The sequence below is a fragment of the Amblyraja radiata genome, chromosome 9 (genome assembly GCF_010909765.2).
Source record: "Amblyraja radiata isolate CabotCenter1 chromosome 9, sAmbRad1.1.pri, whole genome shotgun sequence".
NCBI lineage: Eukaryota > Metazoa > Chordata > Chondrichthyes > Rajiformes > Rajidae > Amblyraja > Amblyraja radiata.
The window spans coordinates 61,777,599-61,792,196 of record NC_045964.1 but is presented as its reverse complement, the minus strand read 5'-3'; the positions used below and the strand labels follow the sequence as shown (position 1 = coordinate 61,792,196).

Below are 14,598 nucleotides of genomic sequence, written 5' to 3'. Positions count from 1 at the left end.
TCCGAGCTGTATGACAATGACTATAACCATTTCCCATCGGGTTGGAATGTCAAAGACTAGAGGGCATGGCTTTGTGGTGAGAGAGAACAAAGTTTAAAGGAGATGTGCAGGGCAGCGTTGAATACGCTGCTTGGGATGGTGGTGGAGACAGATACGATAGACAATGGGATATGGACAATGGTGCTGTTATTGCCATGTGCGAAGTGCAAACGGCCAGTGAAATTCTTTTCTTGCAAACAGTCCAGTGGAGTATTGCCTTACCGAAACACATCCCCGATTAGCAAGTGTACAGAAATAGTCTATGTGCCGGCATGCAAGAGGCGCCATGTTTTGCGCCATTTTCAAAGTCCAGTCTGCGTTCCAGTTCTTATGAGTGGAGTTCTGATCCAGACAAGCCTCAGGCTGCTGCAAGGCCTCCAGCCGTTGCTTTCCTTGGATGCAAATGTCCCGCTCCTTGCCCGTCTACCTCTGCTCCCAGACCCAGGTTCACCACTCCTCCCTCTCCTAAGAGGTTATGCAAGGAATGGAGAGGTATGGATCCAATACAGACAGATGAGATTGGTTTATCTTGGCATCATGTTTAGCACAGAAATCGTGGGCCAACAGTTCCTGTGTTGTAATTCTCTATGTTCTGTGTTCAACTCTAAAACAGAGGCAAGACTTGGATTTGCCATCTTTTGGTTCGACACTCTCTTGAAGGTTTCGTTATGTGACCCCTGCTTTATTTTTGAAGTCTCCAATATTAAACATCAAAATGAACAAGAAAAAACGCCCAAAATGTAGAAACAAAGAACTGCAGATGCTGGTTAATGTATAAAAGGTCACAACGTGTTGGAGTAACTCAGCAGGTCAGGCAGTATTTCTGGAGAACATTGATAGCTGTAATTTCGGGTTGAGACCCTTCTTGCATCTCAACCTGAATTGTCACCTCTTCATTTTCTCCTGAGATGCTGTCTGACCTGCTGAGTTACTCCAACACATTGTGTCCTTTAATGAAAAAACAACCAATTTTACTAGCAATTCTTCTTTTTTTACTTGCTCTGAGATTGCTGTCATCAATATCTTTGATAATCCACACTTTCTTTGTCTGAAGAAGGGTTTTGACCCGAAACGTTGCCTATTTCCTTTGCTCCATAGATGCTGCCTCACCCGCTGAGTTTCTCCAGCATTTTTGTCTACCTACACTTTCTTAGCCTTTTCTAACAGATAAGATAGTCACAACATTGATACGAGGTACATGCAGACCAATTTTTTGATTTTTCGTAGATTCTTGATGGCACTGGTCCTGTAGTCGCTGGAGTATAGAAGAATTAGGGGGGACCTCATTGAAACGTACAGAATAGTGAAATAGTGGGAGAGTCTAGGACTAGAGGTCATAGCCTCAGAATTAGTTTAACAGCTGGGGATATTTTGGTAGATAGACTGTTGATTAGTACGGGTGTCAGGGGTCATGGGGAGAAGGCAGGAGAGTGGGGTTAGGAGGGAGAGATAGATCAGCAGAGTAAACTTGATGGGCCGAATGGCCCAATTCTGCTCCTATCACATATGACCTTAAGAGATGCGTGTGATGAAAGGGACCTGGTAGTGGATGCAGAAAGAGGTGCACGTTCAACTGTTGGGGAGCTGATTATGACCTGGATTTTGATAACTTTCTGTTCTGTAGCCAGGGATTCATTGAAAGCCCCTCTACTCCAATGGTTCTGGAATGGCAAGGTGGTTCCTGAGGCTCGGAGCGGCTGGGCTAACAGTGTCCGGTTTATACGCTGCCACCCGTATGGACCCTAATGATATCGGACTCGTTAGAATTGGACGAGCTGTTGCCACGGTAAGTAGTGTTGCCAAAACAGATAAATTGCATTAGCAATTGGATTTAATTTTGAGTTTTATCTCACGGTATTAAACGATCGTCTTGGAATCGGAGACCGCTCTTTTGGACAGCGCGGATTCCAAGGCACATCAACACCTGCTTGTACTAATCCAGCATTTTTTTATAAGCACTCTCAATACATATTTTTTAAATGGCTTGGAGAAATTTTATTACACAAACTAACTATTTCAAAGTTTTCCTGGCTGACATCTGAATCTGTGTTCAGCTTGTTGAAACTTCCGAAGTACTTCTCATATATCTAATTCTGCTCACCCATCACTGTTCACCTCTGACCTTAGCTAGTTCTCAGTGCCCCCATAGCCTCCGATTTTAATCTACTCTTCTAATCCTACTTATCTCCTTCTTTAATTTATTTTGAGGAACTGCACTTCCTTTTAATTCTTCCAGCTTCCCTTCACCCTCCTGAGCACCCTGTTCTTCAGATTCTTTCTTGAGTGAAAGTAAGTTTAGATCACCCCAATCAGAGATTGACAAATTGCCCGATCATCGACAGTATTGACTAATTTCTGGGAATCCTTTTCTCCATTTCAAATCGATTAAGAGAGGGAGAAATAGAAAACGGAAGTAAACTTGCAGAAATTTAAAAGCTGACTGCATAGTGCATACAAATACTTAGAAAGAAAATTGAAGAAATGAGACTGCGGATGTTAGAATCATAAGTGATAGAGTAGAATTCGGCCATTCGGTCCATCAAGTCTACTCCGTCATTCAATCATGGCTGATCTAACTCTCCCTCCTAACCCCATTCTCCTGCCTTCTCCCCATAACCTCTGACACCCGTACTAATCAAGAATCTATCTCTCTGTGCCATTAAATATATCCACTGGCTTGGTCTCCACAGCCTTCTGTGGCAAAGAATTCCACAGAATTCCAAAGAATTCCTGACTAAAGAAATTACTCCTTGGCTCCTTTGTAAAAGAACGTCCTTTAATTCTGAGGCTATGACCTCTAGTCCTAGACTCTCCCACTATTTCACTATTCTGTACGTTTCAATGAGGTCCCCCCTCATTCTTCTAAACTCCAGCGACTACAGGACCAGTGCCATCAAGAATCATGAGCAGAAACGTGCTGAGTTCTCCCCCCCCCCCCCCCCACCCGGAAGTTTCTTTTTACAAAATAATAGTGAAGTCAAGTGGATCACACCAGTCAGAGATTGGGAAATTCATAATGGAGGACAAGGAAATGGCCACAAAATTAAACAAACACTTTGGATCTGGCTTCACTGAAGAGGACAGTAGTAAGTTCCCACAAAATCTTAAATTAGTATTAGTGAGAATAGAGGGTTGGAGAAGTGAACAATATTCATCAAGATTCCTGATAGCTAATAAATTTCTACGGCTTGATTTGCACCCTAGAATAAAGCAGGGAATAATTTAGTTCAGTTTAGAGATACAGTGCGGAAAAGGCCACCGACCCACACCCGTACACTAACACAAGCCTACACATACTAGGGACAATTTACACTTGTATCAAGTATACAAACCCAAGCCAATTAACCTACAAACCTGTACGTCTTTGGAGTGTGGGAGGAAACCAAAGATCTCAGAGAAAACCCAAGCACGTTGACGGGGAGAACGTACAAATCTGTAGTCGGGTTTGAACCTGGGTCTCTGGCGTTGCAAGCGCTGTAAGGCAGCAACTCTACCGCTGCGCCACCGTGCTGCCCAATTATAAGGGACGGAGAGGGGAAGGGTGAGCAACGGGCATTGCCGGTGTGCCCTGGTTACTGGCAGGAACTCAATGAAGGAAGCATAGCCGTGTTTAGACTTTACTTTAGAGATACAGCACAGAAACATGCCCTTCGGCCCACTGAGTCCAAGCAGGTACTATCCTACACTGGGGATAGTTTACAATTTTTTAACAAAAATCAATTAGCCTACAAACCTGCACATCTTTGGAGTGTGGGAGAAACCAGAGCACCCGGCGAAAACCCACACAGTCACAGGGAGAGTGTACAAACTCTGTACAGACAGCACCTGTAGTCAGGATCGAACCCGGGTCTCTGGCGCAGTGAGGCAGCTGCACCACTGTGCTGTGGCTACATCGGTTGTATTTTTCATAATTACTCAGATTATAGAATACTTTTGACATGTTTGGCGTAAGTAACCCAACTATGTAAGAGAAAGAGAGGAAGAGAAAACTTGAAACTGCAGACTGTTTAGCCTAACATCAGTCGTGAGGGAAATATAGACTTTTCGAAAGGATGAGATAACTGGGCACTTGTAAAAATATCAATGGGATCAGGGGAAGACAACCTGGCTTTCAGAATCATGTTTGACAAACTTATTTATGTTTTTCGAGACTGTAACTGGTTGAATAGATAAGGAAACGCCTGTGGACATGGTGTACTTGGATTTTCAGAAACTCTTTGATTAAAGTCCTACAAAACAGGTTAATAAAAGCAATGAATGTTCAGTGAATGTATTTAAGAAGGAGATAGAAAAATGTTTAGATTTAAAAAAAATCAAGGGATTTGGGGGATAGAGCAGGAATGTTAGTATTGAGGAGGATCAGCCATGATAATATTGAATGGTCAAATGGGTTCATAGAACTGAATAGTCTTCCCCTGCTTATTTTCGGTGTAAACCTCGCCTACTTATTGAGGCTTTTCCTTAAAATGTTTCTCTTTGACCTTTTGTCTAGTTCTAATATTTATATTTACTTGGTTCCCACTTCTGTTTGATTTGCATCAACTCAATCTATCTGGGCTTTGAAAATGGCAACAAAACATGGCGCCTCTTGCATGTGGTATCAGCAGACTATTTCTGTACACTTGCGAATCAGGCTTGTGCATGAGTATGGCAATGCTCTACTGGACTCCTTGTAAGAAAATAATTTCACTGTACATTTGCATTTGTGATAATGATAGCACCATTGAACCACCATTCTTCTTGTTTTGACACTCCAGCCTTTGGTACTTGACTGCTGTTATTTGGGGTTTGCCAGGTTTAGATACATGTTCTCTGTTACATTATCCGGTAACAGATCCTTGTTGGACACCATTACTCTTCCCAACAAGTTGTTTGGATATCTCTTGTCCTTGTTCCACCCCCTGCCAGATAACCCAACAGGCATTGTTCAGTTTTGACAATATTAAACTGTTATGTCCAGGTTTGTCCATCTGATTTGAATAAATTGAGACATTAATCATTCTAAATCATCAATGATCCATCATTTAGAAATCATTCTGAAACATCCTATCATCAACGAGAGAGCGCTCCTGACCGACCATCTACCTCATTCAAGACCCTCGGACTATCTTTAATCAGACTTTACTGGACTTTATCTTGCACCAAATGTTATTCTCTTTATCTTGTATTTGTACACTGTGGACTGCTTGATTGTAATCATGTGCAGTCTTTCCTCTGACCAGATAATACGCACCAAAAAAGCTTTTCACTGTACCTCGGTACGAGTGACAATAAACTAAACAAAACATTCACTTTTTTCCCCAACTTGATTCCTGATCTCTTCTCATGGACAGTTGGTATGGGATGATGATGGCCTTCAGTTTCTTGAGCATGGAGAGAGAGAGAGGGGATAGTTGACCTGAAGTGGGTAGAGGGGTTGGTCCCATCATTGCAGTGGATGGGACGTCCATCTATCCAATTAGAGGGGTTAATGGCAGCTTGGCTGTGTATCTATTAACAGTCAAAGTGGAGTAGTCTGGATTGATGTGGGAGCGGGAGCAAGACAACTCAATGATGTTACCTGCCAGTAGTGATCAGTGGAGCAGCATAAGTAATGGGCAAAGACAGATTGGCTATTGACTAACTCTCCTGTTCTGTTCACTTCAGACTGCAGTTATCAGTTATGACTACATTGTCTCGCTCAGGGGCCTGGAGTATGGGACAGACGAATACGAATCCATCAAGTCGCAGGTAAGTCCAAATTCTCATGCTCGTGTGAAACTGAGCTTTCGCAGATCTGTAAATTCCTGTAATGCCATGGAAGAGTTTGTTTTGAAGATGCTGAGGAAGTGTGGATTGCATATTGCGTTGGGAATCTGCCACTGTTTTACACGGTTCTAGGTAAATTCCACCATAGGTAAATTCCACCATAGGTAAATTCCACCACGGTAAATTCCACCATGGTAAATAAAAAATTCCACCAGAGTAAATAAAAAAAAGGAACTCCCACCGCAAAATTTTTAATATAATATAATTTGGGATAAAGAAAGAAAAATAATAAATTTTAGCTCACATTTTATTCTGACATTAGGATAAAAAAATAACAGCGAGTACATTAAAAAAGCAGTTATGAAAAAAAAAGTTCAATTTATTTAAAGAAAATTCTCTTAAGACAAATTGCGTGCAATACTTCTTAAAAATTGCAGAGGGTTTTCATTTTGATAATCTTGAACTAGCTTCTTCAGTCGTGCATCAATAATTTGATAGTTTTTGTTGTTGTTGTTGAGTCTCCACGTCGAATGTGTGCAATTTTTGTCTGGCTTAATCCTTCCTCAGCCTTAAGGGCAGTGCACAGTTTCCACAAATTTGGATGTGTGGATGTTATCGATGAGCGCAAAGCATTGTGGAACCCTTCTACGGAATTATTTGATCTTGGCAAGTCATTTAAAACGTGGTCGCGTACATTCCAGAGTTGAATAGGAAACTGTGGGTTTTCTCTTCGTCGACGAAGACTGCGTCCCCTTACAATCCCAATGTATGTAAGTTGTATGTAGTATAGCTCGGCAACCATTATAAAAACGCTCAAAACGCCAATATGTCTTGATTTTGCTACTGTTATCTCCATGCTTTTCGTATATATGCTTCTCTTCATCGCAAAGCTTACGTTTGTTCTTCTCGGATGTGATAAATGTTGCAGCCATGGTCCGTGTATTCAGTTAAAGTGTGTATTAAACAGTTAAATTCAAAATTCAACAATCGAGTCACGTGGTGGTGGATTTTACCGTGGCGGAATTTACCGTGGTGGAATTTACCTATGGTGAAATTTACCTGGTGGAATTTACCGTGGTGGAATTTACCGTGGTGGAATTTACCTATGGTGAAATTTACCTGGTGGAATTTACCGTGGTGGAATTTACCATGGTGGAATTTACCGGTCACCGTTTTACACTGAGGGGTTGTTGGAAAATGCGATGTGAAAAATTAAAATGAACAGTAGGAGCGGGCCATTCAGTCCTTGGAGCCTGCATTAACCTTCAATGTGATCATGGCTCGGCATCCAAATTAATTGTCCCCTCTCTCCCAGCTATCTCCCATCTATTCCATCAAGGACACTGATCCAAAACACCGTCTGTCCATTCCCTCCAGAGATGCTGCCTGGCCTGCTGAGTTCCTCCAACAATTTCTATTTGCTGCGGCAGCAACTCTACCACTGCCTGTTTGGTATAACATCATAACATGTTTAATGCAAATAATAACATTTTCCAAGGCATGTCTTTATAAAGGTTCCTTTATAAATAGATTTGTCTCAACCCGAAATGTCACCCATTCCTTCTCTCCATAGATGCTGCCTGTCTGGCCGAGTTACTCCAGCATTTTGTGTCTAACTATATATAAATGAACTGTTCTTACATGGAAACATAGAAAATGGGTGCAGACGGAGGCCATTCGGCCCTTCGAGCCAGCACCGCCATTTATTGTGATCATGGCTGATCTTCCCTAATCAATAACTCGTGCCTGCCTTCTCCCCGTATCTCTTGATTCCACTAGCCCCTAGAGCTCTATCTTTTACATAAGATGAATTACTTCTAGGATGAGGGATATACACAGAAAGTCATAGAAGTAATTGTTGCACTTTTTGATTGTTTTGTTTTAATAATGGTTTGGGAGGCCGATTAATGCGCTTGGTCAGCGTGTGCTATCTGAAGAAGGGTTTCGGCCCGAAACGTCGCCTATTTCCTTCGCTCCATAGATGCTGCTGCACCCGCTGAGTTTCCCCAGCAATTTTGTGTACCTGTGCTATCTGTGTTTATCTTCACTGTGGGTAAACCGTCTCGGATACCTTTTTAATTGTTCCTGAGCATATTGTGTGTGATTGGAGCCTTGAATTAGGCCGCCAATCGTGACGTTCAGTGACCCGCGCCCATGATTTGGGAAATGGGGCAATCGTGAGTCGAGAGTGTTTCATTGTCATATATTCCAAAACGGAATAATGGAATTCTTACTTGCGGCAGCATAACAGGTTTGTAAACACAGTACTCATAGGTAATATCATAAAGAAATGTTAAAAACAAATTCAATATATATAGTGCAAAGAACAAAAGTACAACTCTGGGCAGTTCATAGTTTGGAGTTTAGATGGAATTCATAGTGTTCCAAAGCCATGGTCGAAGGGAAGGATAGACACAAAAATCTGGAGTAACTCAGGGTGTCTGACAGCATCTCTTGAGAAAAGGAATAAGTGACGTTTTCGGTCCAGACCCTTCTTCAGACTGAGTCTGGGGAGAGGGAGATACAGAGATAAGGAAATGTAAGGTGTGAAAACGAGACTAAGGGGATGGAGTTCAAGGAAAATGTAGAATAGATCATTATTAGCTCTGAGAAGGTAACAACAAGTCGAACAGAGATAAAATGTAAATGAGGGCAGTCTGAGTGGTCGGAGAACTGGGAAGGGGGGAGGGATGGAGGGAGAGGGAAAGTAGGGTTACTTGAATTTGGAGAAGTCAATATTCATACCACTGGGGTGTAAGATGCCAAAGTGAAATATGAGGTGCTGTTCCTCCAATTTGCGCTGGGCCTCACTCTGACAATGGAGGAGGCCCAGGACAGAAATCAGTGCTGGGATGGGAGGGGGAATTAAAGTGTTTGGCAATTGGGAGATCGGGTAGGTCCAGGCGGACTGAGCGAAGGTGTTCAGCGAAATGATCACCCAGTCTTCGTTTGGTCTCGCCGATGTATAAGAAGGAGCTGTTCCTGAACTTTGACAGTACAGTTTTCAGATTCCCATATCTCCTCCCCAATATCAGGAGTGAAACGAGAGGGTGGTCTGGGTCCTTGATAATGATAATTTTTGAGGCATCGACTCCAATAGATCCCGTCGATGGTGGTGAAGACAGGACCCATGATGGACTGACCAGTGTTCACGACTCTTTGTAATCTCCTTTGTTCCTGGGCATTTAGGTCGCTAAACCAGGTCCTGATGCAACCAGTCAATATGCTCTCTACCTGCACCAGTAGAAGTTCAAGAGGACAAATGTCCTCAATCTTTGAAGGACATCGAGGTGTTAATGGGCTTTCCTGATGATTACATCGATAGGCTGGGTTTAATATGGGCTGCCCATGATGTCAGGGACAACTGTGACGCTTCCAGTGCTGGTGCTGCACAGGGTAAGAAGATTTGTCTTTAATCAGGGAAGATTATGAATTTGGTCTATATCCAACCATTGTAGGCAAAAATCCGGAAGTGTAAGAAACCCGGCAGAGTGTCTGTGGAATTCTCTGCCTCGGAGAGCGGCGGAGGCAGGTTCTCTGGATGCTTTCAAGAGAGAGCTGGATAGGGCGGAGTCAGGGGATATGGGGAGAAGGCAGGAACGGGGAACTGATTGGGGATGATCAGCCATGATCACATTGAATGGCGGTGCTGGCTCGAAGGGCCGAATGGCCTACTCCTGCACATATTGTCTATTGTCTATTGTAATGTAAATATTAGACCACATTGAGCTGCATTTGCATGGGACTCCTGAAGAAAGGTTTCGACCTGAAACGTCACCCATTCCTTCTCTCCAGAGATTCCGACTGTCCCGCTGAGTTACTCCAGCATTTTGTGTCTATCCCTGAAGGTGAGCCCATTCATTGATTGCGTGGACCATCAAAGGTTTGCCACACTGCATAAACAGTGAGGCGCAGAAGATAAACCACATTGCAAGTTTGTTTCCGAACTGCGTGGAGGGACTGCAGCTTCTATGGAGCCGGCCCTGATTTTATCAGCCGGCTACCAAACTTGGAGTATGATGTCCATTAATCTGGATCATTTCTCCTGTTGCTTTTCCCCAAGCATGATGAAGAATAAAATGATTTATGCCGAGTCTTTGATATCTTAAAACATTGTTCGCATACTTCGTAGATACAACTTATCTAACAAAATTTGATGCCAAGTCACGTAAGGAAATAGTAAGACAGCCAAGAGTGTTTATTTCTCTCATGCGCAAGATGTGAACCGTAATGGGCCTGTTTCAGCGGATTTTTCAGCAGACTGCCAGCGACTGTCAAGTTCGCGGCACTTGCCTGAAAAACCGGGAACTGGAACGGCGACTGTCAGAGTGGAACACACACACACACACACACACACACACACACACACACACACACACACACACACACACACACACACACACACACACACACACACACACCCCCACCCCGGCCACCAGCATAATCAAGGCCGAGTTGCACCTGGGCCACCGCTCTCTTCTCCCCTGTCCCATCGGGCAAAAGAAATAGAAGTGTGATAACGCACATGTCTGGAGAACTCTTTAAGGGCACGATGGTAGAATTGCTGCCTTACAGCATCAGACCCGGGTTTATTCCTGACTACCGGTGCTGTATGTATGGAGTTTGTACGATCTCCACGTGACTTATGTGGGTTTTCTCTGTGAGATCTGGTTTCCTCCTACACTCCAAAGACGTACAGGTTTGTAGGTTCATTGGTTTCGGTAAAATTGTAAATGATCCCTAGTGTGTGTAGGATAGTGTTAGTGTGCGGGGATCACTGGTCTTGATGGGCCGACGGGCCTGTTTCCGCACTGTATCAACTAAATTAAAATAACAATTAAAGCATTTTTGCTCTGAATTTATTTGCCGGCTATGAAGATAATGGATCGGTGAGGTGGGTCAATGATGCAATTTGAACATCGGAGATGCATTTCCAACAAGACGATCTTTGCCATTCCAACAACTTGCCGAAGGCTAGCTCAATTATAATTTTCATATTATCACAGCCAATTGCATGTTTTGTGAGCGTTTTGACTAGCCTCGGCAGAGGTTGCCCATGTTTACCTACGTAACAGTATTGTGGTGGTGTACAGCGAGGTAACTTTAAGATGAATGACAAGGTAAAGATTTTTCTTCAAAGTGCCGCTGTAACACTCATTGTCGAAGTGAAGAGGAGTTGGCTGGTATCTTGATTTTGGCCGATTAATAATGAACAGTTTGCAAAATCCTCTGTGGGTCATTATTTGGAATAACCCTTGTAGCAAGGTTTCAATATAAATATTTACTAATGTTAATTAAGGTAAATTATTAATGAAATGCCTCACTGGCTTATTGGCGTTTTAAAGTTTATTAATTGCCCACTTGGGGTGGGAGATAGTTAACTCCCGACTATACTATTATGGAGTTGCACAACACAGCTTTGGAGTACAAATCCGGGAAAGAATTGCACTTTTCTATTACTGTAAACCCCTGCTCCCAGTTCCCCGCACAGGTCCAGTCCTCATGAGCAGTCATTGCTTGTGGTGTGTCTCCATGTACCACACAGCGTTGTGTACTACAACTGGGCTTGCCAAGGGCCTGTCCCAGTTGGGTGTCATTTACGCGACATCATTTAAGCGTCACGACGCGTAGTGAGACGTGGTGGCGTAGGCAGTGACGCGCGGTCGCACGCGGCACCCCAGGATTTTGGGATTCACAAAATCTTTGCGCGCCACCTGCGTGACGTGCAATTGACGCCCAAGTGGAACAGGCCCTTCAGTGCCTGAACAGTAGTTGCTTTCCAATATCTAGACCCAGATTCGGCTGGAGAGAGTGCAGAGAAGATTTGCAAGGATGTTGCCAGGACTCGAGGGCTTGAGCTCCAGGGGAGCGGTTGGGCAGGCTAGGACTTGGAGTGCAGGAGGATGAGGGGTGATCTTTCAGAGGTATACAAGATCATGAGGGGAATGCGCAGTCTTTTACCCAAGGTAGGGGGAATGAACGAAAGGACATAGGCTGAAAGTGAGAGACGCAAGATTTAATACAAACCTGCAAGGCAACTTTTTTCACACAGAGGGTGGTGGGTGTATGGAATGAGCAGGCAGAGGAGGTAGTTGAGGCAGGTACTATGACAACATGTCAAAGCCATTTAGGCAGGTACATGGATAGGAAAGGATTTTGAGGGATTTGTGACCAATGCGGGCAGGTGGGGTTGGAGGAGATGGGGCATCTTGGTCGGCATGGGAAAGTTGGGCCGAAGGGCCTGTTTCCATGCTGTATGACTATGACCTAGGCTGTACGCCCACATTCTCGTCCACTTGCCGTGAATGCATATCTTTTGGGAATAATCTCAAAGGGGTGGGACTGAAAAGATGAATGCAAAATCTATGTAATCAAAATATTCTACTTTGCCAACATTCTATGTTGCATTGTAAGTTGCAATGTAACTGGATGGCTATCAGTCGACCATATTATGCAGATTGCCCTCAGTGTGCAAGGAATGGATGAGAAAGTGGGATAACGTAGAACTAGTGTCAATGGGTGATTGGTGGTTGGTGTTGATTCAGTGGGCCGAAGGGGGAGGGGGGACCCAGTATCTGTTCATTGCCCACCACTGTATTTTCCCCATTTAGCCTGACGATGGCGCTGCTGGTTGCTTCGAAATTAGTGATAGAAATTATAGAAACTTGACAAATAGTTGTTATCACTCCACTTCTGATTCAGCTGTCCTCTACTTCAGGACTGGTTTCTTCCCTCTCCCCTTCCTCCATTACAAACATTAAAAAAAAAAAAAAAAAAGATTTAAAAAGCACTACAGTGTACAACTGAAAAGTACATGAGAAAAGGAGAATGCAGACTTGGACTACACCAGGAGCTCCCCAAAGTGTGTAGATGCTGCCTCACCCTCTGAGTTTCTCCAGCATTTTTGACTACCTTTAGTTCACCAACGATCATTTTAAAATGTGGCTTAGCGACAATTTTTGATGGATCAATGGTAATTTTACTTCGGAGTCACGTGAGTGACTACGTGAAGACCCCGCCAGTACGCATGCATCTCATATCGTCTTTTGCATTGCGTGATGACAGGCAGGATGGACGTGATTCTCCTGCCAGCAGCAGACCTGAGGTAAGTTTTTAAAAAAAACGTTTTCAGGTTTTTTCATCTTCTTGCAGGAACCTCCACTTAGAGGTCCTGCTAAAAGTCCGGGGCAAAGTCGGGACTAAGGGGGAACCCCAGTCACGAACTTCCAGGGAACCCCGGTCACGGAGATGCCTGCCCACGGACCAAGTCGCTCGGGAGACCGCAGAATGCGGGTAGCGAGCGGAGGTGGATTCGCCTTCCGAGCCGCTGGTGGTGGAACCAGCGGCTTCACATTGGTGCCGGGGGCACCTAGAGAACCGCTCCGGAGACCGCGGGACGCGGGGTGGCTCCGGTATATGGAGTTCTAGTCACCATGGGGTCCTAGGAGCCTATGGCAGCACCTTATCAAGGGCTGCATAGTGCATCTCCCTTGACAGAGGGGAGCATTAGGAGTCACTTCTGGGCTGACTCTGAAGACAGGGGTTTGGCTGAAGATACCACAAGTGTGCTCGGGGTGCAGGAACAACACAACCAGCAGTAGGAGAAGGCTGTGAATAACAACTACCAAATACCCAGCACCAGGGAACTGTACAGTATTTCGCTCAGTGTCCCTGCGGTGAACAGCTATCGGGGATACTGCCATTTGGGCAACCTGATGAAACAAGTCAAGAAGCTCGACAAGGGCCGTTGGGCTCATGAAGGCCACATCATCATGCAAGACCTCACATCTCCAGCAGCAGCACCCCTACGCACTCACCAGCAAACCATGATACACTGAAGCTGGTGAAAGTTTGAAGGCCGTACAACCAGGACAAAGGTCTTTTTAGGCCACAGCCCAGAACGGCCTTCCTGGAAGATGCGCCAACCCCGTACTCGAGCTCCTCTACCTCCCAGGAGCAGAAGTGCAAAATCATGCACACATGGTTGAGGCAGCTCCTGGGTCGGGTTGCATAAGTCCTCCCATTCGGATGTGGAAGGATGAAGCTGATTGAGGCAACTCCTGGAAGTTCCCCATCCGGCGGTGTGAAGGTAGGGAGCCACATCATGATGTCTCCTGTCACGGATACAAGTTGGTAATATTTACACTGGTTTGAATATTTACCCTGGTTTGGGATAACATAAGATTAGTTTATACTGCACAGCAGGTATGGTTGGAGTAGCCTTTCAAGGCAGGCTCACAATTATGGGAGATGTGGACTGATCATTGTCAACAGCCTCAAACCGCAAGTGCAGTATAGACATTTCTGAATAACTTCCATGTGATCATTTCCGCTCACAGGGTTCGGAGATAATTGAAATCCCAGTGGGGTGCTCTGAGACAAAAGATTAGACAACTGCAATGATACACTCAGAAGCGTTGCAAAATGGGCTAACTTCAGTTTCCAGATTATTTACCAAATCACTACAATCAGTGCTTTGACTGCACAGAGCTAATAAATAAGTGTTATGGCCAATCTGGATGATATTGAACATACTGAATTTTACTAAATTAGCCCTACCAGCCACATACTGTAGTTATATTTGATAAATTGGGGTTCTAACCCGTCCAGTTAAATTTAAATCAAGCTGATACCAACTGAAACTATTGATTATTGGAATACAATCAATCCATTTATTTGTCTGGGATTCGGCTCTGAGACAAAAGATTAGACAACTGCTATTCCCAGCTGAAACTATCAAAGTCACAATGGTGGACGAACAGTATTCAGCGTTGCTCCACTAAACCTCTCATCCGTAAATCTTCAGTCATT

The 14,598-nt window shown here is 44.2% G+C and overlaps 1 protein-coding gene across 3 annotated transcripts in view; it reads left to right on the top strand.

Moving 5' to 3' along the window:
- Nucleotides 1–14,598, top strand: part of adck1 (aarF domain containing kinase 1) — a 443,344-nt gene that overhangs the window by 10,007 nt on the left and 418,739 nt on the right. For 2 of the 3 annotated variants that reach the window (XM_033027596.1, XM_033027594.1), the window contains exons 2-3: nucleotides 1,664–1,825; nucleotides 5,686–5,769. In XM_033027596.1, the coding sequence (XP_032883487.1) occupies nucleotides 1,706–1,825; nucleotides 5,686–5,769 (204 nt within the window). In that variant the 5' untranslated portion in view covers nucleotides 1,664–1,705. The remainder of the gene's footprint in view (nucleotides 1–1,663; nucleotides 1,826–5,685; nucleotides 5,770–14,598) is intronic. The other variant, XM_033027595.1, reaches the window with a different exon arrangement.